The following is a 26,500-nucleotide window of genomic DNA, read 5'->3' as shown; positions in this document are numbered from 1 at the left end:
ATACAAAGCTACGCAAGCCAGGTTAGCAAATTGAATTATTAATATAAACGTACCTCAGGTATCCAGTGCTAGTTTCAACATCTTTGTGTTTCCTACTTTGAAGATGCTTTTAAAATACTTTATTGTTTTTATTCCACTGCACTGCGATCGCTAAATTCGTTTTACTAAATGAGCTAATTATTAAATATTTACTGCTCAGATGCGCTAGTAGCACACTGAGGACATCTGCTGATGACAAGTGGTCAATACTGGAAATAAACATTCGTATTGTTTGTCAGTGTGGACGCAAATATATTTATCGTTAGATTTAGATTTCATTGATATCATGCTTGATGTGAATGGGCTTTTTTTCTCGATGTTTTCAAAGCTTTGCAGGACTGCAGGGACGTTCGTTATATACAGTTGAAGTCACAATCAGTCTTATTTTCTATTTCAAATATTTCCCAAATGATGTTTAACAGAGCAAGGAATTTTTCACAGTATTTCCAATAATATTTCTTCTTATGGAGAAAGTCTTATTTGTTTTATTTTAGCTGGCGAAAAGAAAACGATTGTTAAATTACAGAAATTTGCAATAATTCAAAATTACGGGAAATTTCTTCCAAAAATAATAACTTAATTATAGCTTAGCTGAAATGGCGGACTTCTCCCTTTAAAAAAAAAAATACCCATCACTCTTGAGGCTCCTCCTCAGTCCACCAATAGGAATGCAAGGATGAAGCAACACATATTCGTGGGTCAAATTAATATATTATACATTTTTAATTATTGATATTTTAGATATAGATCAAAGAACAGAGAAAGCTATTTCTTACTATTAATGGGCAAACCCCCCCTCCCATACATATTGTTTTTGTGTATTTTAGAGGGGATTAAGCTTCAAAAAGAGGGGGGGGGGGGTCAATCCCCCCCAAACCCCCCTGACCATGCTTATACTGCCTTCATTAGTTTCTGTAAAAACAGATTTATTTACAATTTAAATGGATATTGGATATCTGTTCTGCTCGAGATACTGTTGTCCTAAAAAACTAAGAAAAAAAAAGTAAATAAAAAGCTTACATATACCGTAGGAGCGGTATAGCAGAACATTTTGACGGTTTTAAAACCGTGACTTTTGCAAAACGCCATATACCTTAAAAATAGGTTATCATCCCATGCCTAAACTATAAAAAAAAAAGCCTAATTTTATGGTTTATTTGCGGCAGCTGGGGTACATAAACTTAACGTAAAATAACATATATTAAATAACAGAAATTAATTTATTTATGGTAAATTTTTGTATTTTAATATCCGTTATTTTACGGTAAATTTATGTGATTTTAACGACTGTTATTTAACTTTTTTTCCCAGCACCCCAGCTGATGGAAATAAACCGTCAAATTACGGATTTGTTTTACTGTGTAATTGGTATTTTGTAAAACAAATATTCAAAAATATTTACACACATTGACGTGATTTTACACTAGATATGTACATTTACAGTAGTTTCCTGTTATTTTACAATATTTAGACAAAAGACAAATATAATCAGGTATTAGAAATAAGTTGTTACGTAAAATAAATCTTTCTGTTAAACAGAAATATTCAGGAGGGCAAATAATTCTGACTTCAACTGTATATTTTGACGTTTTCGAATTATAGCAGCGACTATCAATAGAAATTATTGTTCAAATCGTACAATCACTCCCTACAGCCCTGCTTGTCTGTTTTTAGAGTTGCGAACTTTTACCTTTTCCCCCTCCCCCACTGTTCCTCCCCCATGGGGTGTTACCATGGAGACGGACAACCCTCCTATTTCAGCTATCCAGCGAACAGCAACAATAAAGTTAACAAAGTAAATGGCACTTGTGTAACCCTCATTTCCGTACAGTCCCGTCGAGGGTTGACCGTTACAGTCTGATTGTGGCGTGGTAACCCCCGTTTCACCTTGTTTTTACGAAAGTGTTGCCTCTTTCCTGTGCTCTGGATGTGTCCCTCTAGCTCTCCTGAATCTTCCAGCCTGTGTTTTGCAGCGGTGAAAACCCACGCCGGCGTAATCCAGACAGGTTTCGCTAAAAGAGTCTCCGTGGGAGCATTCGATAAAGAAAAATAATGGTTTAAAACATGCTTGTCCGTCAAACGCGGATGGGGTTCAGATCGGACGGCCTGTCTTGAAAATGAAGAATTAAATAAACGTGTTAGCCGCGGCGGCTCGGGTGATTGAATTTTTCTTCCCTCTGGATGGTTTCGGACCTGCTGGATTAAACGGTGTGGGTGAACACAGACCGCTGCACTAAAGCGCTGCTGTTTGAGGCCAAAGCTGCAGATTCAAGCAAAACTCAGCAGGAAGAGCTGCTTTTTGTATCGAACAATTGGCCATCTTTATGTTTCCTGTCAGCTAACACTTACTATATTTATTTTATTGAGTGAAAAGAACTGAAATGCTTGATATGAGAGACATAGTGAGAGAATTTCCACTTTTTTCTTTAAAACTTTTATAATGAGACAAAATAATATAATAATAAAAAATAATAAATAATGAAATGATCATAATAGCATAACTTATTTATTAATAATAATAATAATAATAATAATAATAATAATAATAATAATAATAATAATAATATGTACATTTGTTTAATAATTTTCTTTCGGCTTAGTCCCTTTATTCGTCAGAGGTCGCCACAACTTATCCAGTGTATGTTTTACACAGCGGATGCCCTTTCAGATGCAACCCAGTACTCGGAAACATCCATACACACTCATTCACACACACACACACACTCTCTCAAACACTACAGCCAATAGCGCATGTGTTTGGACTGTGGGGGAAACCGGAGCACCCGGAGGAAACCAACACCAACACGGGGAGAACGTGCAAACTCCACACAGAAATGCCAACTGACCCAGCTGGGACTCAGGAAACAGCGACATTCTTGCTGTCAGGTGACAGTGCTAATCACTCAGCCACCGTGTTGCCCTATAATAATATGCAAAAAAATCTTTTAAAAAGAAAAATAAGAGGAGGAGGTGGATGTCAATGATTTAAATTCATATATGTTACTTATAATATATATATAACTTATCCAGCATATGTTTTGAGCACCGGATGACCTTCTAGCTGCAATCCATCACTGGGAAACATCCATACACACTCAAAAACACACATACACACTACGGGCAATTTAGCTTACCCAATTAATTACCTATAGCGCATGTCTTTGGACTGTGGGGGGCTCAAACCAGCGACCTTCTTGCTGTGAGGCGATCGTTCTATCCTCTGCGCCACCACGATGCCCATACATATATATTTATTCATTCATTTTCTTTTCGGCTTAGTCCCTTTATTAACCTGGGGTCGCCACAGTGGAATGAACCCAGCATATATTTTTACGCAGCGGATGCCCTTCCAGGTGCAACCCAGTACTGGGAAACATCCATACACACATACACTACGGACAATTTAGCCTACCCAATTCACCGGTACTGTATATTGTTGGACTGTGGGGGAAACTGGAGCACCCGGATGAAACCCATGGGGTCCCAGGGAGAACATGCAAACTCCACACAGAAACGCCAGCTGACCCAGCTGAGGCTTGAACCAGCGCCACTGCGTCGCCTATATATATATATATATATATATATATATATATATATATATATATATATATATATATATATATATATATATATACTGTATATATTATTTGTTTTTATTATTATTATATTATGTTGGCTTTAATAATCAGTAATTATAGCTAATAAAATATCTAACACATTTGTGTTTAATATTATATAATATATATAATGAATTTTTACAGTCATGTAAATCCTACTTCTCGTCTGGTTTTGTGGCAATCTGCAGCCGTCGGCCATTGTCACTTAAAGCTCTTTTTGCTGTTTCCCTGCTGTTGTTGTTGGTGTCGCTGTGTGTGCATCGTGAGTGTTTGAGCGGTGCAGCGCTGTTCCTTCAACCTCCTGCTAACTGCATGATGACTTTCACCAGGACTTTCCTGCAAAACCGAAATATATTGCTGGCAAAAATAACCCACGTTATGTCTGTATGAAGCCTGTGCCATTAATGTGGGATCAAAGCATCATTTGTAAGTCAAACCAGGCTCTGCTACGCCCCCTAGAGGCGGAGCGCTGTATCTTTAAAACTCAGGTTGACTAATGCTAGTGTGTATGTTCGCACACAACTCTCACGGCAGAAATGATTGTGTTAATCCATGTAACCGTTTCTTCTCTCCCAATGTTTCCTCCTTTCTCTCATTCCTTTGCATCTCCGCGGCTCTCTTTCTCGCGGACCCCTCAGTGGGACGGTTCACGGGGGCCAGAAAGGGGCCGCGGGGTGTGTATTGGGGGACGGAGGGGGTCCGTCACGCAGTGACAGCGTCAGGAGCATGATGACGGGCGGCATTAAAGCCGGCAGGTGGCAGACGGTGCAAAGCCGCCTGCATTCGGGAGACTTCAAGAACGGCAAGTGAGTCAACAGGGCACCCGAGTGTGTGTGTGAAATGTTTAAGAAAGTTAAAAACGTCTCTGTGTGGGTCTGCGCTGTGCTGAGATTTCAGGCAGTCTAATAATAGCAGCTTCTGTACGACTGACTCACACACACTTAGAAACACTCAGATTGCACATTTCCCTCCATTATAAAGCGCAACGGTTAAAAGACGACGTAATTTATTATATCATGCACCTGAATCAGTCTGCATATATGATATGTGAGGAGTGATAAATATAATTGCAAAACTGAGAACTCTTAAAGGGTCATGAAACCCCCTCGTTTTAGCAGGGTGTTTTCACACCTCTACTTTGGAAAAAGTCAGAAAAGTGGGCGTGTCCAGCTCTGTTTAGGGGGGAGTGTCGGAGGAACTAAAGTGGGAGGGTGTGGGAGTGTCTATTTGGGCACGCGCGAGTTTCAGAGTCAAAATACACACACAGGAGAAAGTGATGGTGTTTAACCTTCATGGACATCTGTAGTCGAATTATTTGCCAAATTATTAAATGGTGAACTTTAACTGCAGTTTGGCTCTTTTATTCAGGGAATTCATTCATGCCCCTCGCGACAAACAAGATATTTGATTCGAGGAACTTCTGTAAGCGTGTATTTTTCATGCAATGTTTGATACCGCACGGCGAATGAGAGAAAAAAAAAACTCTGCATTTTCCGGAAACTTAGATGCACACGGCAGGTAGCGTCAGAAAGCCGCGTGTGTTATTCCGGTCACTAAATGGGGTGAAAATCCTACACGAGGTTAAAGTTTGGTTGTGGTGCTAACATGTTTACACTCGGTGCAATAGTTTGTTCGATACGAACAAACTGAATAAACAAAGAGCACTGCTCGCTCACTTACCAAATCTGTAGAGACAGGACAATCACCAGCAACTAGAGCCGCGTCTTTATTAAGAGGAGACTACAAGCGAATCCGGATCTCAGCGTTTGCAGATGAGAACAGCTCTCAGGTAAACAATAATCCTCCTTAGACACGTAAGTTATTGTTGTTGAGCGTCGCGTACACTGTTAATCCACACGTGAGTCTGAGCTCTCACAGAGAGAAAATGAAAACAAAACTTAACTGCAGCAAACTATAAAAGCTACACTTCACGCTTGTTTTGCCAACACAACGTGGCGTCTATGTCGTCTAAACACTGTGACAGTAATGAATGTTAATGAAGTTGCACAACAGAGCGCGCTGATTGGTTTGAATCAAGCCTTACTCATGCATTAATGCATCACACTGTAAGACATAATAAGACACACTCTGGCACAGACGTCCAGTCTGCACGCTGGAATACAGGCTATTATGTCATGACCGTGACGCAGCTTCAAAAATTCGTTTCAAACCGGAAGTACGAATTTGCTTGAAATAACGCAAAAACAACCAATTTACACTTTTTAGTGAAATATAGGTGTCCTAATAGTGTTTTTAGCAGTGTGGGACACATATACGACTGGCAACAGCTCAAAAAATGTGTTTTGGTGTTTTGTGACCCTTTAAATCAGTGAACATACAGTCTGGGTTACTAAAGTGTCTGTTTTACCCCTAAATTAACCCTTATGTCATTCCAAACCCATAAGATTAATGTCTATTTTTTTTATTGGTCTTAACATACATAAAAGCAGATCATTTCTGTCCCTCCTTCGAAAGTTAATGTTTGCTCAGAACTCTGACACTTTAAATAATCCTTAAATGGCCGTGCTGAAGCTCAAACCTCTTCAAAGCCATAACCTCATTTGTCCTTGTGAAAACTCTTCTTACTCTTCTTACTTCTTCAGTTCTCAAAAGCTCAAACCTCACTATTTTGGAAATTCAAATCTTATCTGTCCTTAGTTGCTTTAACCTCATTGGTCCAAATAAATGCTCAAATGTAATTGGTGCTTGTGAAAGCTCAAATGCCATTAGTTTTCGTAGAGGCTTAAACTTCATTGGTCCTTGCAGAAACCAAAACCTCATTGGTCCTCGCAGAGGCTCAAATCTTATTGGTCCTCGCAGTTGCTCAAACTTCATTGGTTCTTGTGAAAGCTCAAATCTCATTGGTCCTCATGAAAGCTCAAACCTCATTGGTCCTCATGAAAGCTCAAACCTCATTGGTCCTCATGAAAGCTCAAACCTATTGGTCGTCATGAAAAATCTAATGTACTGTAATTGGTTCTTGTGAAGACTCAAATGTCATCGGTCTTAGGTGAAGCTTAAACCTTTTTGGTCCTCGCAGAAACTGAAACCTCATTGGTCCTTGCAGAACCTCAAATCTTATTGATCCTCGCAGTTGCTCAAACCTCATTGGTCCCGTGAAAGCTCAAATCTCATTGGTCCTCATGAAATCTGAAACCTTATGGTCCTCATTAAAGCTCAAATGTCATTGGTCTTAGCTGAAGCTTAAACTTCATTGGTCCTTGCAGAAACTGAAACCTCATTGGTCATCGCAAAAGCTCAAATCTTGTTGGTTCTTGCAGAAGCAAAAACCTCATTGGTCCACGTGAAAGCTCCAGCCGCACTGGTTCTCGTGAAAGCTCAAATCTCATTGGTCCTCGCAGAAGCTCAAAACACATTGGTCTATGTGACGGCTCCAAGCACATTGGCCCCTCTATAAACCAATGAGGTCTGACTTTCTGCAAGAACCAATGAAGTTTGAGCTTTAACAAGGACCAAAAAGCTCAAACTTCATTGGTCTTTGTGAATGCTCAAATGTCATTGGTCCTTGCGGGAAACTAACATTTCATTTGATTATGAGGAAGCTCAAACCTCAAACTTTGTAAAAACTTAAACCTCATTGGTCTTAGTGGAATCTCAAATCTCATTGGCCCTCGCTGAAGCTCAAATGTCATTGGTTCTCGATGGAGACTCACACCTCATTTGTCCTTGCAGAAGCGCAAACCTTATTGGTTCTTGACGAAGACTCAAACCTTATTTGCCCTTAGAGAAGCTCGAACCTCATTGGCCCTTGCTGAAGCTCAAACCTTTTTGTTTCTCGACGGAGACTCAAACCTCATTGGTCTTCGTAGAAACTCGCAGAAACTCAGACCTCATTGATTTGAGCTTCTCATTGGTCATCGAAAAGCTCAAACGTCATTGGTTTTCTTGATTGCTCAACTGTCATTAATCCTTGTGGGAACTCATACCTCATTTGTTTATGAGGAATCTCAAACCTCATTGGTCGAAGCTTCTCATTGGTCCAAGAAAACCTTAAACTTTATTGTCTTCAGTTTCTGCAAGGACCCATGACATTAGAGCATCCACGAAGACCAATGTAGTTTGAGGTTTTCTTGGACCAATGGGAAGCTCAAACCTCATAGGTCTTTATGAAAGCTCTAACTTCATTGATGTGAGTGGAAGCTCAAAAGTCATTGGTCCACTATGACAGGGGTTCCCAAACTTTTCAGCCCGCGACCCCCAAAATGACAATGCCAGTGACTCGTGACCCCCAATATTCTCTGAGGTGGTGGTTATAAATACAGAAACCTTGTATGCAATGACGCGCACAAACACACCAATAGACCCAGGTCTATTCTTTGTTTTTTTTATGTATGTCAGTGCTGTAAATGGGCTAGAAAGTTTAACCTGGTGTTACAAAATCTGCAGCATCTGACAGTATTGCTCTGTCTTTAGTATAATGTAATTACCCGAGAAGTCGCAATCCAATAGAACTAGTAACTATAAGCTACTATAGTAACTATATAGTTTATAGTAACTATAAACGACTGTTTTTTTCTCTTCAGTAGGTTATTGATAAAATACAGTAAGTCTTAAGGTTTAATAAAAATTTATTGATTTTTGAAAATCACCAGGCGACCCCCCTTCATTGTCCCGCGACCCCTCGGGGGGTCCCGACCCCCACTTTGAGAACCTCTGCCTTATGAAACCCAAATGACATTGGTTCTCACAGAAGCTCAAACCTAATTTGTCCTTGTGGAAGCTCAAACCTCATTGGTTGATGTGGAAGCTCAGAGCCTTAAAATGCTTATTTTGAATGGATTTACTTTAGCCTTTATATGAACTTTTTTTAAATGTAAAGTTTTGTGGGACAATGAACAGACAGAAATCTCTCAGAAAATGTCTTTGTGTTCCAAACACAATCAAATTCCTTATGAATTTTGCAAGACCCAAAGGAGAGTGAGCTACGAGAATTTTTCATTTAGGCTGAACTAAACCTGTTAAATGATGAACAAATAAATTAGCATGAAAAAAAAAAAACTTCAGAAATTGTATCAACCCAAATCTTTGAACAGTGATGTACAAAAGTGCTTAGAAAATTGCAAATGGAAGAATAAAGTAATTTATTTCTGTAATTTATTTCAAATAGTTTCAGACTTTTCAGTCTAACTTATTTAAAAGTAATCAAAAAGTTGAAGTATTTTTCTACAAGTGGTCCGTTCATTTTTTGTTTCTCATCTACAGTATAAGAATCAAGTGTTTTAGTGAATTCTGTAATAAACTTAAATAATCCTGACCAGATAAGAAAATGACACATTTCAATCACAAACTTTGTAATTTGTCTGATGAGTGTTTCAGAAGTTTTGAAGTTTCATACAAAGTCATTTCAGTGACGGCTGTGAGGTGATAGCTGGAGGATGTTTAACACATTTCCCCTCTTAATGGCAAGTGAACCCATGTAGCACAAAATATGAATGCACTAAACGCCCTGTAAATGTGCTTTAATATTTCAGTGGATCGTAATGTGAATCTGTCAGCAGTGTGAAGTCAATCTTTGGAGAAAAGGAAATATTATTACATCGGGAAGATAAAGTTAGGGAACCCAAACTCTGATTTATTCTAGCAAAATGTAAAAAAAGCTAACACAAAATAGTCAACACAAAATATTAAAGCTTAAAATTAAGGGATGTGTTAATGAAAATTCTCTTTGCATGTGTCATTTGAGTAAGAAAGCCCCGCCCACTAGTGACCATCTCTCCCTCTTTAGCATAGGACGTTAGTCTTGTTTTTGAATCTGCCACTATGCTGACAGATTGGCATTTGTAGCTCCGCCTTCTTTTTAAAAGAACTCATTTGAATTTAAAGCGACAGTCACTAAAATGGCATCATTAGAATCAAAGCTTTAAAGAGGCAGTTATAAGACATTATTTGTGTGGTATTTTGAGCTGAAACTTCACATAGATACTCTAGGGACATCAGAGACTTATTTTACATCTTGTAAAAAGGGGCATGATAGCTCCCCTTTAAGTATTAAAAAAAGAAAAAAAAAAAACTAAAATGCCCTATTTGACTAATTTGAAGTATTAAAAGAATTTAATTTGTATTATGTCAATGTGTTGAGATTTAAATTGATTAATTTAGTTACTTTCAGACAAAGTCATTTAAATACAATTTTAAGGATGTTATTAGCAATCAGTAATTAATTACTTTTTTTAAGTAACTAAGCAATTAGCAGTTCTAAGCAAGTATATATGGATGATTTTATTAGTTTTCCTTTTTTAATTTGTTTTGATTTGTTGTTTTTAAATTCAGTAAGTTTTAATTAGTTTTTAGATATAGATTTGGTAGTTTTTATATTTTGAAACTGCTTAGTTTTAGTTTAGTTTTTATTAGTTTCGGTGTAATTATTATTATTTTTTTGTTATTTTTTTTTTTTGTAAATTAGAGTATTTGTTTGGTGCAGGATACAAAATTAAATAATAAAAACTCTACCAACGATACATTTTTGAAACTGCAAAACATTTTTGACAGTTTTTTTTTTTTTTTTTGGCATCTGGTGTGATAGAGGATAGATAGAACTATCTTTAGAAATGACAGAAAATATCAGATAGAAATGACAGAAATTTACCTTAAAATAACAAACGTTCAATTACAGAAAATTACCATAAAACAACAAACGTTAAATTACAGAAATTTACAATAAATTAACAGACGTTAAAGTACAGACATTTACCATTAAATAACAGATGTTAAGTTACAGAAATTTACCATAAAAAAACAAATGTTAAATAAATTACAGAAATTTACCATTAAATAACAGATGTTAAATTACAGAAATTTACCATAAAAAAACAAATGTTAAATAAATTACAGAAATTTACCATTAAATAACAGATGTTAAATTACAGAAATTTACCGTAAAAAAAACAAATGTTAAATAAATTACAGAAATTTACCATTAAATAACAGATGTTAAATTACAGAAATTTACCATAAAAAAACAAATGTTAAATAAATTACAGAAATTTACCATTAAATAACAGACGTTAAATTACAGAAATTTACCATAAAAAACAAATGTTAAATAAATTACAGAAATTTACCATTAAATACCAGATGTTAAATTACAGAAATTTACCATAAAAAAACAAATGTTAAATAAATTACAGAAATTTACCATTAAATAACAGATGTTAAATTACAGAAATTTACCGTAAAAAAACAAATGTTAAATAAATTACAGAAATTTACCATTAAATAACAGATGTTAAATTACAGAAATTTACCGTAAAAAAACAAATGTTAAATAAATTACAGAAATTTACCATTAAATAACAGATGTTAAGTTACAGAAATTTACCGTAAAAAAACAAATGTTAAATAAATTACAGAAATTTACCATTAAATAACAGATGTTAAGTTACAGAACTTCACCGTAAAAAAACAAATGTTAAATTACAGAAATTTAACCATAAAACAACAGACGTTAAACTACAGAAACTTATTATAAAATTACAGACATTAAGTTACAGAAATTTACTGTAAAATAACAGACGTGAAATTACAGAAATTTAACCATTAAAACCCATCCTCAAATACATCAGCCCACAAGGTAGCAGGCCTAAGTACCGTACAATATGTGTGCAATGCTGCTTCTGAGGTTAGATACGCAGTAGTGATAGAAAGTTTTAATCTTTTCTGCAAACCTGATCGTTCATGACAATCCTTCCAGGTTAGGACTCAACATATCAATCATATCTAATTATTGTTTGCATTGATTAATTGACATTATTGTTTTAGCTTTGGTTAAAGTTTCTTTTGTATATACACAATAAAGTTTTATTTAGTTTTAGTTTTTAGTTTTATTTCGGTTAACTATAGTAACCTTGATTATTATTTCATATTCAATACAATAAGACTAAATAACAACACACGGCAAACAAATGAACAAATAATCAGGACAGGACAAGCAACAGAGCCGCACAAAAAGCCTTCAAAACACAGCCTTATCAAACCAAAACAAACCTGAGCTGCTACAACGCTACTGTATTTGTGCGCCGCCTGTGTGTAGTAGACGCTCACTCAGCCAGTGTTACACACACACACACACACACACACGCACACACACACAGGGGGCTCAATTTAAGTTTTCTTCACACTCTTAGCTAACACCTCCTCTCCTCACTTCTTCTCTCTCCGTCTCACATCTCTCTTCTCACACTCCATCCATACCACCAGTCCTCCTTCTCTCTCTCTCTCTCTCTCAACACACCCTCCATTTTTCTTCGTCAGTAATTGGATTCTATTTTCAGGCATCTATATGTGTCTGTCTCTCATGTTTGTGTCTCACACCCTCTTACCCTGTCTCACTCCTTTACTGTCTCGCTTTCTCGTCTACACCTTGTCCTTCTCAAGGCTTGTTTTGCCCCCTGGTGTTCGGCTTGATGTGCTCTTACTGGCTTAACCAGTTGAGCCGATGCTAGTTTAGCCTTATACCAATTAAGGTTGACATTCAATCCAAATTGGTCATATTTGACCTAAAAATTGCTAGTACTCACCCAGAGAAAAGTGACAAGTTTATATTTGGATTTGATATACAGTTGAAGTCAGAATTATTTGCCCCCCTGAATTATTAGACCACTTGTTTATTTTTTCTCCAATTTCTGTTTAACGGAGAGAAGATTTCTTCAACACATTTCTAATCATAATAGTTTTAATAACTCATCTCTAATAACTGAATTATTTTATCTTTGTCATGATGACAGTCAATAATATTTTACTAGATCTTTTTCAAGACACTTCTATACAGCTTAAAGTGACATTTAAAGTCTTAACTAGGTTAATTAGGTTAACTAGGCAGGTTAGGGTAATTGGGCAAGTTGTTGTATAACGATGGTTTGTTCTGTAGACTATCGGAAAAATATATAGCTTAAAGGGGCTAATAGTTTTGTCCCTAAAATGGTTTTTAAAAAATTAAAAACTGCTTTTATTCTAGCTGAAATGAAACAAATAAGACTTTCTTCAGAAGAAAAAATATTATCAGACATATTGTGAAAATTTCCTTGCTCTGTTAAATATAATTTAGGAAATATTTAAAAAAGAAAAAAAATTCAAAGGGAGCCTAATAATTCTGACTTCAACTGTACATGAAATGTCATACATTTTAAAAAATAAAAATGTCCGTAAATTAGCAGTTTTCTGTATTTTGTGGTTCATGTTTTTATTTTTCCCAGTTTATTTATGCTTTTGAATTGCATTATGGGACCATAATTTTTATTTCAACAAACTTTTAACCGACTATGTTAAATGTCCCTCACTTATTCATTTATTTATGTAATTTTTTATTTTATTTATTTATTTATTTTTTTTGGGGGGGGTGGGGGTCCAATTTATTGTATTTTTTTTTTCAATTTATTTTGTATTTTTTCTTCTTCTTTGTGTGTTGTCCTGTTGATACATTATGTAAAACCGTTTAAAAATAATAAAAAATAAATAAATAAATAAATAAATAAATAAATAAAAAACTTGTAACCTTTGAAAAAGTGACATGAATTTTTTTTTAATAGTTTAAACAGTGGAAAAGCCATTCATACGGAGGTAAACAGTCAGCTGCTAGCACGAAGAGGAACAGCGTCATACCGCTCTGTAGCATTCGTTTTAAAGACTAAATGCAGCCATACATAGCTCTGGCTACATAATTCGCGATCTCCAGAAATGTATTAAGGACTAAGTATTCAGAATGAGCCTATATGTTGCATAAAAAAGGTCATGTTAACTACTAGCTAGCTACAATAGGTTTGTGTTTAGTCAGATCACATTTGCAAATATCTGTCCAGTGTAGACTTTGTGTTAATATAGGTTACACTATTAATAACAATAAACCATGCTCAATTAGTAATAGCAAGTAACAGCAGCCGTTGGAATGCTTTGGACTGTAAACTGTCCTGTAACTTTAACCTTTACCTTCAGGTCAGAAAGACTCAAAGATGAGAGTCTGCGAGTCTTTATTTTGATGCTGAACCCCCCGGGAAATCAATAGCGAGGATTCCCTAAATATTATGTTTTCACCACTCAAATCGCTTGCATGTCACATTAGATTTGAAGGCAGTGTTTTCTCATTAAATATCCTATTTCATATAAAAAATATGTCACATTACAGCAGTAAAATGGGATGTGAATGCCATTTCATGCTGGCTTAACGTATCAGTATGGCTTTCCTCCACTGGAGCAAGTGTGTGTCATGTCCCATAAACTTTATATTACATTAACTCCAAATCATTCTGAAGCGTTCCTCAATTTAATGAATTCTTCCAAATGTTCACTGGCAGGAAAAAAAATGTCCGCCAAATGGTATTTTGATGTCCAATCCTGCTCCCAGAGAATCAATGTCCTGCAGATTTCCCACAAATGCATTAAGCTGTCTAGTAATTCTGAACACTTTGATTAACTGGTTGTGTTTAATTAGGTTTGAACATTCTGGATTTCCGGGCTTTAGACGTGAAGCTGCTTGACAATACTCGGTTGTCTACTCTTAAAGAGGACCTACTGTATTATGCCCCCTTTTTACAAGATGTCAAATAAGTCTCTGATGTCTCTAGAAATTCCATATTAGTCACATCTTAGGCATGCTGAGGGATTTAGATGCTTCTTTAGTGTGTGTGTGTACATGGAACGGCAAGTCTTCACTGGTTATGGTGGCTTGACAAAGCCAACATACTGTTATACTATAAACTTTTTTTCTGAGACTAATTTATTTATGCATCTCCTCCTAGACTGTTCATACTACAACCTCCGAACTAGTACCACACTTCCAACCTGGTCTGACCCAGTTTGCTATATCTTTTCCATCTGATCCAACTTACGGTTTTCCAAAAATTGACCCCGAAAATTCTGAAAAGTCCCATTGACTTAACATTGGATCAAACTTTATGAGCTCATAACTTTCCGCCAGACTGCCATACAGACTTAAGGTTGGGCTCATTTACCTCAGACTACCAATCTGCCAATCACTGAATTTCACTGACTTTTCAACTTATCAGCCACAACCTAGCAACCTTTTACGGCACCTTAGCAACTTTCCTATAGACTTCCATTGTAAAAAGCTGACTTGATTTTACATTGGACATACTAACAACATATCAATCCATACTAGAAACATACTAACTACATACCAATCCATAATAGAAACATACTAACGACATAACAATCCATAATAGAAACATAGTAACGACATAACAATCCATAATAGAAACATACGAACGACATACCAATCCATAATAGAAACATAGTAACAACATACCAATCCATAATAAAAACATACTAACAACATACCAATCCATAATAGAAACATACTAACAACATACCAATCCATAATAGAAACATACTAACAACATACCAATCCATAATAGAAACATAGTAACGACATAACAATCCATAATAGAAACATACTAACAACATACCAATCCATAATAGAAACATAGTAACAACATACCAATCCATAATAGAAACATACTAACAACATACCAATCCATAATAGAAACATAGTAACAACATACCAATCCATAATAGAAACATACTAACAACATACCAATCCATAATAAAAACATACTAACAACATACCAATCCATAATAGAAACATACTAACAACATACCAATCCATAATAGAAACATACTAACGACATAACAATCCATACTAGAAACATACTAACGACATACCAATCCATAATAGAAACATAGTAACAACATATAAATCCATACTAGAAACATACTAACGACATAACAATCCATACTAGAAACATACTAACGACATGACAATCCATAATAGAAACATACTAACGACATAACAATCCATAATAGAAACATACTAACGACATAACAATCCATACTAGAAACATACTAACGACATAACAATCCATAATAGAAACATAGTAACGACATAACAATCCATAATAGAAACATACTAACGACATAACAATCCATAATAGAAACATAGTAACGACATAGCAATCCATAATAGAAACATACTAACGACATAACAATCCATAGTAGAAACATACTAACGGCATAACAATCCATTCTAGAAACATACTAACAACATACCAATCCATACTAGAAACATACTAACGACATACCAATCCATACTGGAAAAATACTAACAACATAACAATCCATACTAGAAACATAATAACTGCATAAAAATTGATATTGGAAACATACTAACAACATACCAATCCATAACAGAAACATACTAACCACATATTAGCCAATAATAGAAACATACTAACGACAAAACAATCCATACTAGAAACATACTATATACATAACAATTCATACTGGAATCATACTAACGATATACCAATCCATACTGGAAACATACTAACAACATACCGAACCATACTAGAAACATACAAACAACATACCAATCCATACTGGAAACATACTAAAGATATACCAATCCATAATAAAAACATACTAACAACATACTAATCCATAACAGAAACATACTAACGACATAACAATCCATACTGGAAACATACTAAAGATATACCAATCCATAATAGAAACATACTAACGACATAACAATCCATAATAGAAACATACTAACGACATAACAATCCATACTAGAAACATACTAACTGCATAACAATTCATACTGGAAACATACTAACAACATACCAATCCATAACAGAAACATACTAATGACATATCAGTCCATAATAGAAACATACTAACGACATAACAGTCCATACTAGAAACATACTAACTACATAACAATTCATACTGGAAACATACTAATGATATACCAATCCATACAAGAAACAATTTGGTCCATACTAGAAACATACAAACAACATACCAAATCCATACTATAAACATACTAACGATATACCAATCTGCTTGTTAAGTGTGACGTCACGCAAGAGGCTTCCGGGTCTAAGCGCTCTATTCAACTGAATAGACTCATGAAATGGTAATAATAAACGTTTACAAAGCGATTTAATACTTTCGAAAATCACGATCGCAATATATATGTCCATGCCTAATATCCGATGGCCAGAAATTGATTCATTTTTTTATAAATTGTAAAATTTTTGGTATTTGTTATGCAGCGAGCCCAGAGATTGTTGTGTACACTATGAGTTTATATAAAATTAACTTTAATGTGTGATAGGAATAAAACGTGATCATAAACGAATGATTTCTCGACTCAAATGAATGGAGGCTTGGACCCAGAAACAGTATTACATACGTCACAAACACTTCACCACTTAACAAGCGGATTCCATACTAGAAACATACTAACAATATAGCAATTTATGCTGTAAACATACTAACGATATACCAATCCATACAATAAACATTTTGGTCCATACTAGAAACATACAAACAACATACCAATACATACTAGAAACATACAAACAACATACCAATCCATACTAGAAACATACTAACAACATACCAATCCATACTAGAAACATACTAACAACATACCAATCCATACTAAAAACATACTAGTCCATACTAGAGACATACTAACGACATACCATAACATACTAGAAACATCCTAACAACATACCAATCCATACTAGAAACATACTAGTCCAAACTAAAAACATACCAACAAACATGATAATCCTACTAGCAGCATGCTAATTCATACTATAAACATACTGGCAACATGCTAATTCATACTAAATGAATGCTAACAACATGTAAACAAATTCAAACAACTTTGGCCACCAAACATACGGAAGGCAAGGCCATGTGCTCCCAGCAGGCCCTTCTCCAGTTGGCCACACCCAGGCTTTTAAGCCTCCTCTGGCCTGCAGGGGGTGCATATCTCCTAAATGAAAGAAATCAATACAACATAAACCTTTAAACAAAGTAAACAAATGGCTCCTAGAGTGTGTATGTGAAGTTTCAGCTTAAAATACCACAAATGTTTCATAAGCTACCCCTTCTAGGCTTTGATTCAAATTTTGCCGCTTTGGTGACTGTCGCTTTAAATTCAAATAAAATTGTGAAAAGAGGGCGGGGCTACACATGCCTATTATCATTTATCGTTTTCATAGTCGCTGACATTATCTTCGGCAGGTACGGCACAAAAACTCTAATGGTGGATGGCTGTTACTCACTTAGGGCTGTTTATGCAAATGAGGAAGAGATGGTCACTAATGGGCGGGGCTTTCCCCCTCTGATGACATGTATAAAAGGAGAATGTCAATCAAAGTGTTTCTGCAGACTGTTTTTATCAAGTGTGATTATAAAAAATAAAATGAATACATTTTTACCATTAGAAGCTGGTTATATTCACACACTGCTGCCACACAACTGTGTTAAAACCGATAACAAATGTGATTTTTGCATAATAGGTCCCCTTTAAAATGTGCAAATTAGTACTAAGCAATGTACTCTACATTTCTTGGTATTAATTTGCACATTTTAAAGAGCACATATTATGCAAAAATCACTTTTATAATGGGTTTTAACACAGCTGTGTAGCATAGATACTGTATATCATAGATAACCCTTCAAGGCAAAAGTGTCCATATCTGCTCCCGATGGGTCCATTAGCTGCAATGTTAAAAACTAACCCTGCTAACCCTAATACACCTGCTTAAAGTTTCTATTAAACCTAATAACCTTAGCTCTTGGTTCAGTGCATTTAATTGCCCCCTCACAGGCAGTTTGATTGACAGGAGATGCAGCCTATATTCTGTGCCCGAGATGCCACCTTATATAACATTTTGATTATTCAAATGATCCAAACTTCCCGTATGCTATGCTGTAGCTTCAGTCGGTATTTTGTTTTCATTTCAAGTTATGCTCACATTCCTCCTACGCATATTGCAGACCCTAAAGCTGGATTTATGCTTTCGCCTACTTTTGCTGAATCGCGCGCCTCTGCTGACTGCGTGCGCACCTCACGAAACGCACAAGGCTTTTATACTTCACGCGTTCGCCGTTGTGATATTCTTTAAAATGACAGGGAGCGGTCAAAAGAAACTGACAGTAAAGTCGGACGGATAAACAGAGAATTAGGAAGTTTCCGGAACTATGTCATATCATTAATATCATTCAAGACTTTAAAACTAATTATTTTTTTATTTTATTTAAATGATTATAAGGAGTTTTATAACCATTCAAGATTTTTTTTTATGAAACTTTAATTCATCATTTGCTTTTGTTTATATTTTAGACAGTTTTTCCTATTAAAATTTATTAAAATATTAATGACAACAGAACATGGGTCGCTCTACAAATATATTCTTTAGTATGGCAAAAATAAAAAGTACACTTAATAAAAAATACAAATGTTTTTTTTAGATTTAGCCCGCTTCACAATTCACACATTTCTGTCTGGCTAGTTTATGTTCTCTTCTTATGCTAAAAAGACAATAATGCTCCAACATTCCTGACCATTATCACCAATAAAGCCTAGAAAACAGGCCATCAGTATATTGTGAACTGATAGGTTCAAATATTCCTTTCCAGTTATATATTCCAGAAATAATTTGTTCCTTAATTATAGTTTTGTAACTATTATTGTTTTAAATTCAAAACTGTAATATATACATCAGTGTAAAACCTATGAAAGGTGGAAAAACATATTTCTGTAATTGTGTATCTGGGTTTCCACGTTTGCCATGGCCTTTTTTGGTTTTAAAGGGCCATGAAACCCCCTCATTTCAGCAGGGTGTTTTCACACCAGAAAAGTGGGCGTGTCCAGCTCAGTTTAGGGGGGAGTGTCGGAGGAACTAAAGTGGGAGGGTGTGGGAGTGTCTATTTGGGCACACGCGAGTTACAGAGTCAAAATACACACACACAGGAGAAAGTGATGGTGTTTAACCTACATGGACATCTGTAGTCGAATTATTTGCCAAATGATTAAATGGTGGACTTTAACTGCAGTTTGGCTCTTTTATTCAGGGAATTCATTCATGCCCCTCACGACAAACGAGATATTTGATTCAAGGAACTGCTCTAAGCGTGTATTTTTCATGCAATGTTTGATACCGCACGGCGAATGAGAGAAAAAAAAACCTCTGCATTTCCCAGAAACTTAAATGCACACGGCAGGTAGCGTCAGAAAGCCGCGTGTGTTATTCCGGTCAGTAAATGCGGTAAAAACCCTACACGAGGTTAAAGTTTGGTTGTGGTGCTAACATGTTTACACTCGGTGCAATAGTTAACTTGGTTCGATACGAACAAACTGAATAAACAAAGAGCACTGGTCGCTCACTTACCAAATCTGTAGAGACAGGACAATCACAAGCAACTAGAGCCGTGTCTTTATGAAGAGTAGACTACAAGCGAATCCAGATCTCAGCGTTTGCAGATGAGAACAGCTCTCAGGTAAACAATAATCCTCCTTAGACATGTAAGTTATTGTTGTCGAGCGTTGCGTACACTGTTAATCCACGCGTGACTCCAGCTGAGCACTCACAGAGAGAAAATGAAAACAAAACTTAACTGCAGCAAACTATAAAAGCAACACTTCACGCTTGTTTTGCCATTACAACGTGGCTAACGTCGTCTAAACACCGTGACAGTAATGAATATTAATGAAGTTGCACAATAGAGCGCGCTGATTGGTTTGCATTAATGCATCACACTGTAAGACGTAATAAGACACACTCTGGCACAGACGCCCAGTCTGCACGCTGGAATACACGCTATTATGTCATGGCCGTGACGCAGCTTCAAAAATTCGTTTCAAACCGGAAGTACGAATTTGCTTAAAATAACGCAAAAACAACCAATTTACACTTTTTAGTGAAATATAGGTGTCCTAATAGTGTTTTTAGCAGTGTGGGACACATATACGACTGGCAACAGCTCAAAAAATGTGTTTTGGTGTTTCGTGACCCTTTTACAAACTTATCCCTCAGGTTTTTCCAAACCTTTCCAAATAGTTTCCTCCTTTCCCACTGCTGGTGCAATTTCTAGCCAAGAATTACTGTTATCTCTATGATCACGGATCATAAAGATGTCTATACAGTCATACTGTTTCAGACAAAATCTCTTTAAACTGGTTTATATTCAACTCAAATCAAACGGGGAGCCCTGCGAACTGTTCGCTTGAGTCTAAAAAAAAATTTTTTAAAAATCATGCGCTCTGCCAGCCGAAATCATGTCGTGCACACCCAAAGCGAACCTCTGCAAACTCTGACGTCACATTCGCCGCACACACTCAAGCGAACTAGCAGATGCGTCGAGATTAAACTTGTTCAGAATGATTGCTGAAAGCTTGTCGGACATAGAAAACATGGGTGGGAATTTGAGAAGGGTCAACTGGAGAAGGTAATAAACCAGGGGTGTCCGAACACTACCAAAAAATGCTGATTTGCAGAGTATAACTGGCCTTAACACATCAGTCTGGAAGCTTCTAGTATGCCTAGTGAGAACTTTATTTGTGGTTCAGGAGTGTTTAACAATGATAGGAGTTTAAATAATTCAGGGCTACAGAAGAAGGATTGTAATCTCTTAAACGAATCTCTGCAGGATCCTCCTGAGATGGACGCTCTTGCTTCTTAAGGATAGTTCACCCAAAATTGAAAACTCATCATTTACTCTCCCTTCATCCAAACCTGAGTTTCTTTTTTCTGTTGAACTCAAAAGAAGACATTTTGAAGAGGTAATCACTGGCATCCACTGACATCCATAGTATTTGTTTTCCTCCTATGGAAGTCAAGGTTTTCAGCTTCTTACGAAAATCTTCTTTTGTGTTCAACAGAAGAAAGAAGCTCATGTTTGGAACCACTTGAGGGCGAGTAGTGAATCCCCAGGCTAAACTTTTCAACCCAAAATGTACAACCTGAACACATGCTTTGTTGTCCTGAAGCTGAAATGGAGAACAATATATTAACCGTCTCCTGTTTACGACTGGCAGCGAAGTTTCTGAGGTGGCACAGTTTTCAGAGCAGACGTGAAACAAGGCTAATGAGAAAAACGGAGGGATGTGATTGTGAAGGGAGGGGAGGATAAAAGGATGACGGATGAATCGGCGTAGATGGTTGGCTGCTGAAGGAAAACACAAGGGGCCGCGGTGTTACTTAAAATGAGCATCGACAGGCAAAGTTAAAAGAAGAAAGGGGAGTGTGAAGAATAGAGAGGATGGGAGGCTCGCAGCACACCAAGAAACAGTCTCCTGGAAGAACCGGCGGTGGCCGACTGACGACACACACACCGCGGCATACACACGCTCACGCTCGTTCAGGACAATCCCGACACACACCGCGATCTAATCAGACACGCACCCGCAAACAGCAAGCACACGCCTCCCAAACACATGCACACACCCACCGCTCGCCGTCAGCTCAAGGCAGTGCTGCTCGGGCCGGGAACGGACACACACTCCTGCAGACTCACACAGAGCAGGCCGACTGTGGGCTTTCCTGCTACTTGTGTTATGGTGGATACTGCCTCTGTTTGATGCTTCTCTCTTTCTGTCTCCTTCTCCTCCTTTCCCCGCCTACACCTCGCCCTCCTCCTCCTCCCCCTCTTCCTCCACCCGACGACACTCTCCTTTCATTGCCTTTCTCCTCTTTGGCTGTCCCATTCTGCCCCCGTTCCTCCTGGAACGTTTCGTCTCCATTATCTTCTCAAACAAACCCCCTGACTTTCCTTCATCCGGATGATCTGTTCAACTTGTCTTCTCGTCATCTCCCCTCATGTCCGTCTGAATCTTCTACAAATCCTTCCAAATCTTCTCCGTCTCCTTTTGTTCTCGTCCCGCCTTCTCTTCTTCTCCTCCCTCATCCCTCGCTTTGTCATTCCCGCCCTTCCTCATCCCGCTCCTTGCCCTCTTTTTTACTCTGCCCGCTCAGTCTATCCGACCACACCCTTTCTTCGGTCGAGACTTTGGACTACGTCCCGTCAGCAGGGGCGACTCCTCGGCCACGCACTTTACTGCGTCAGCAAAGCCTCCAGCAGCCGCTGATCCAGGCTCCGCCTCCAAATTTAGCCAGTAGGCCGCCGATCTCCCAGAGTCTGGGGCAGCTGCACACCCAGCCAGGAGGGGCGGGGCCTGGGGGAGGGGGCGGAGCAGGCTCGAGGAACTCAAGGGGAGAGCCAGCCCAACATAGGTCAGCAGGTGCCGGGGGGCGGGGCTCCGGAAACCCTGGCAGCGTGGATCACATGATGGGTCAGATAAAGAAGCGAGGCCTGGACGTTAAATCCTTCCTGTAAGTTACTTTCTGTGTGGGTCTGTCCTGTGCATGCACTGTTTCTTGTAGAGCTGAGCGATATGACAAACATCCCATAGCAAGATGAACATATACAGTTATGAGGCTTATTGTGAATGATTATTTTTATTATTTATAAATAAGGGTCACACTTTACAATAAGGTTCGTTAGTTAATGTTAATGCATTTACTAACATGAACAAACAATGAACAATACATCTACTACTGTATTTGTTCATGTTAGTTAATGTTAGTTAATGAAAATACAGTAGTTCATTGTTAGTTCATGTCAACTCATGGTGCATTAACTAATGTTAACAAGCATGGACTTGAATGTTAATAATGCATTAGTAAATGTTCAATTATGATTATTAAATGCTGTACATGTGTTGTTCATGATTAGTTCATGTTAGTAAATGCATTAACTAATGAACCTTATTGTAAAGTGTTACCGAAATACGAGTATTTCTAATTACAGTATAAGTTTTTATTCTGGAGAAAGTCTTATTTCTTTTAGTGTGGCTGGGATAAAAGCAGTTATTAAATGTTTTCAAACACTTTTAAAGGTTAATATTATTAGCCCTACAACTACTATTTTTCCATTTGGCCACAGAACAAGCCGCTGTTTTGCCATAACTTGTCTAATTAACCTAGCTACACTCTGAGAATTAAGGTACACGAGCTTGTCACCGGGGCAGTACCTTTTTAAAAGATACATACTTGTACCCAAATAGTCCACAGTGGTACCTAAAAGGTGCATATTAGTATCCGAATGTACCTTAAAAGTACCTTTGAGATATCATTATGAACCATTCAGGTACAAATATGTACCTTTTGACAGCTCTTGTACCTTTATTACTGAGAGTGTACTATGTTAAGGCTTTAAATTGCACTAGTATTTTGCTGAATGTATATTAAAGTATTATTTACTGTAGTGTCATTGTGGCAGAGAAAAAAAATGTAAGGCTTTATTTTGATGTTCCTTATTGCACATTTTGTTAATTAAAAGTTGCATTGAAACTGCATGCCAATGACTTCTCATCTGAGTATTAGTAGACTGTCTGCTATGTTTTTTTTTTCAGTGGCTTTGGTGCATTTCTCTCAACACTATTTACATGTGCACAACAGTTAATGCATTTCTCAAAACAGTTAGTACAAACTGCAAAACCTAGCTGATAACCTGCAAAAGTGCGTCACTTGCTCTAAACGGACAGCTCATTCCTCAAAAGCAAGTATTGATGTCAATGAAAGTGTCAGTGTGATCAAGATGATAAGTCCTGACACCATTGTTTATGAACAAGATAGTCAAATGGCTGTCATGTCTTCATTATGGCAGTTTACTCTGGGCATTTTTTCAATACAAAAAAGTCAGATGTTGGTGACACGTCCTGAAAATGCCCAAGACAGCACTTTTTTGCACAGCCATTTGAACACTACAGTAAAGTTAGACATCGCTGCATTTACTGAGGTATCTGAGTACAAGACACTGAATATGTATGTTTCACATGTTTACTGCATTTGCTCTTTACAATTCTGATTTACTCACAGCATTGTGCAAACGAATAAACACACCCTTATTTACAACAAACAGAAACTCCCTTTGAGTAGAGCTGTGCACAACTGTGAACAATACTGCAGTACATATTGGACCTGAACCTGCAACATACACAGGTCTGTAAATCATTCACCAAATTGTTTAATTTAGAAGATGTTTTGAGGACAAAAAAAAAAGATTTACATTTTTAAAATAAAATTAGCTTGACAGATTTTGACATCTAGTTCAACATTTTTGTATGTGGTGAATCCAGTAATGAAATGAGGACTATTGGTTTTATATGGACTGACTATTCAGCATTCACAAGTTTATTTCATGTTGACTGACATGACATAAGCAGATGATAATGTTATAAAACAGCAGAGAGTTGTATGAAAGCAATTGATGCACGTTCAAAAGCATTTGCAATTTGTTGGAAGGAATGAGAAACTGCTACTATGATGTGCACAAATGACTAACTGTTTTGAGAAATGCATTAACTGTTGTGCAAATGTAAATAGTGTTGAGAAATGCACCAAAGCCACTGAGAAAAACTGTAATATGTTTTTTGCATTGCCTTTAAAGTGAAAACAAACATAGGATCCTGAGAAAAAATGCTCGTTTTAGAAGCAAATTTCCGATGACACTTAGATGTTTTTGCATCTGAACTATTCATTTATTGTATTGTCATCATGGCAGAGAAAAAAAATGGCAAGACTTTATTTTGATGGTCCTTATTGCACATTTTGTTGAATAAAAGTTGCATTGAAACTACATGCCAATGACTTATTAGTAGACTGTCTGCTTTATATCTGCTTATACTGCTCCAATAGACATTTAACTGACTATAAGAAACTTTGCAAGTACACGTCAACTTACACTAACCCCCACCCAAGCCTAACAGGCCACTTATAATCTAATGAGAATTATGCCGAGTTCAGACTGCATGATGTTCAAAGTAGTCGTGTCACAGATGTGTTCACACTGCATGACTATCTGGGCTGGCGTTTCGTCGCTGCTTTGTTTACACTGCAAGATGGTTCGGCGACAGGGACTTTCACATTGCATGACTTTACTATAGGAAGAATCGCCGACAACTTCGTCCAAACTACGTCTCACAGCCAAAAACACATCGTATATCTTTTGTTATTAACTACATAATGAGAAAGAAGCCTTTAATGGGGTAGAAAATGTACATATTTGCTCACCTGGGTTTAAAGGGAATTAGCCATTTCTCCTCAACGTTGATAATAAACTAATTTCTTTCTGTATGAAACGTTAAACAGACACGGTTGCTCCTGAGTCCTGTCAAACCTCCACTAGTTTTTCCTCCATTTTGTGGGTCCAAATAAACCAAAAAAGACCGCTTTAAACTTCTCCCCCAGCCTCCCGCTGGCCTGCAGCAGGTATACACACACGCACACACAAGTGAATGCCGCTCTCTCATTGGCTGTAGGCGATCGCTGATGTTATTTTCAGTCAAAACTCAATTCACACGGCATGATTTGAATCGCCGACAGCTCCAGATATTCAGCACACCAAATATCTCACAGGCATCGGCGACTCATCGGCGATTCTCTCAGATCGCGTCTTTGATGGTTCATACTGTTCATACTTTCTCAAAACCTGTCGGCGAGCCAAAATCGGGGCTAAAATCACGCAGTCTGAACTAGGCATTAGCTGACATGTAGACGCAATGTAACTTAAACTCAAAAAAATGCATTAAAGGGGCCATCAAAATAAAGTGATACTAAACAATTAATTATTAAAACGATTAAATCTATGCAACTTTCTTTCCATGCTGTAAGTCTAATTTTTGTATTGTGTGAAATATTGTGCTCACCTAAATGATGAAGAAGCATAACCAAAAAAAATTTATTTTGCTACAGCAGGAAACAAACGATATGAAATGCTAGTCAGCGTCATATTGCACAGCTCTACAGTCTTGTCTATTTACTTTTTGCAAATGTTTAGGAATAAAGCGCACACGATAAATCTGCACTTACTCTTCGACTTTCTACAGCAGACCATAAAAAGAGAAGTCTAGCACAATATTCATGCTGCTCTTTTCCATGAAAGGAATGCGTATAGTGGCTACAGCTAATTGTGCACTGTTCTCCAAGTTTTTGGGGAACATACGGTAC

General features: G+C 37.0%; 1 protein-coding gene across 43 annotated transcripts in view; it reads left to right on the top strand.

Annotated features, from left to right (window-relative positions):
- Positions 1-26,500, top strand: part of syt7a (synaptotagmin VIIa) — a 214,020-nt gene that overhangs the window by 133,760 nt on the left and 53,760 nt on the right. For 24 of the 43 annotated variants that reach the window (XR_015525964.1, XR_015525957.1, XR_015525956.1 and 21 more), the window contains 2 exons: positions 4,295-4,462; positions 22,466-22,822. The exons of 7 other annotated variants lie outside the window; for them this stretch is intronic. Coding sequence is in view for 20 of the 36 variants with exons in the window: in XM_087311451.1 (XP_087167577.1) it covers positions 4,295-4,462; positions 22,466-22,822 (525 nt within the window). In the remaining 16 variants the exon portion in view is untranslated. Of the gene's footprint in view, positions 1-4,294; positions 4,463-21,140; positions 21,274-21,372; positions 22,823-26,500 lie in introns of those variants that run through there. 12 more of the 43 variants (XR_015525967.1, XR_015525966.1, XR_015525968.1 and 9 more) reach the window with 2 other exon arrangements.

The sequence above is a fragment of the Danio rerio genome, chromosome 25, assembly GCF_052040795.2.
Source record: "Danio rerio strain M-AB ecotype USA chromosome 25, GRCz13ab, whole genome shotgun sequence".
NCBI classification, from domain to species: Eukaryota; Metazoa; Chordata; class Actinopteri; order Cypriniformes; family Danionidae; genus Danio; species Danio rerio.
Note: the sequence above shows the minus strand (reverse complement) of the source record. Positions and strands in the feature narration are given on the sequence as shown.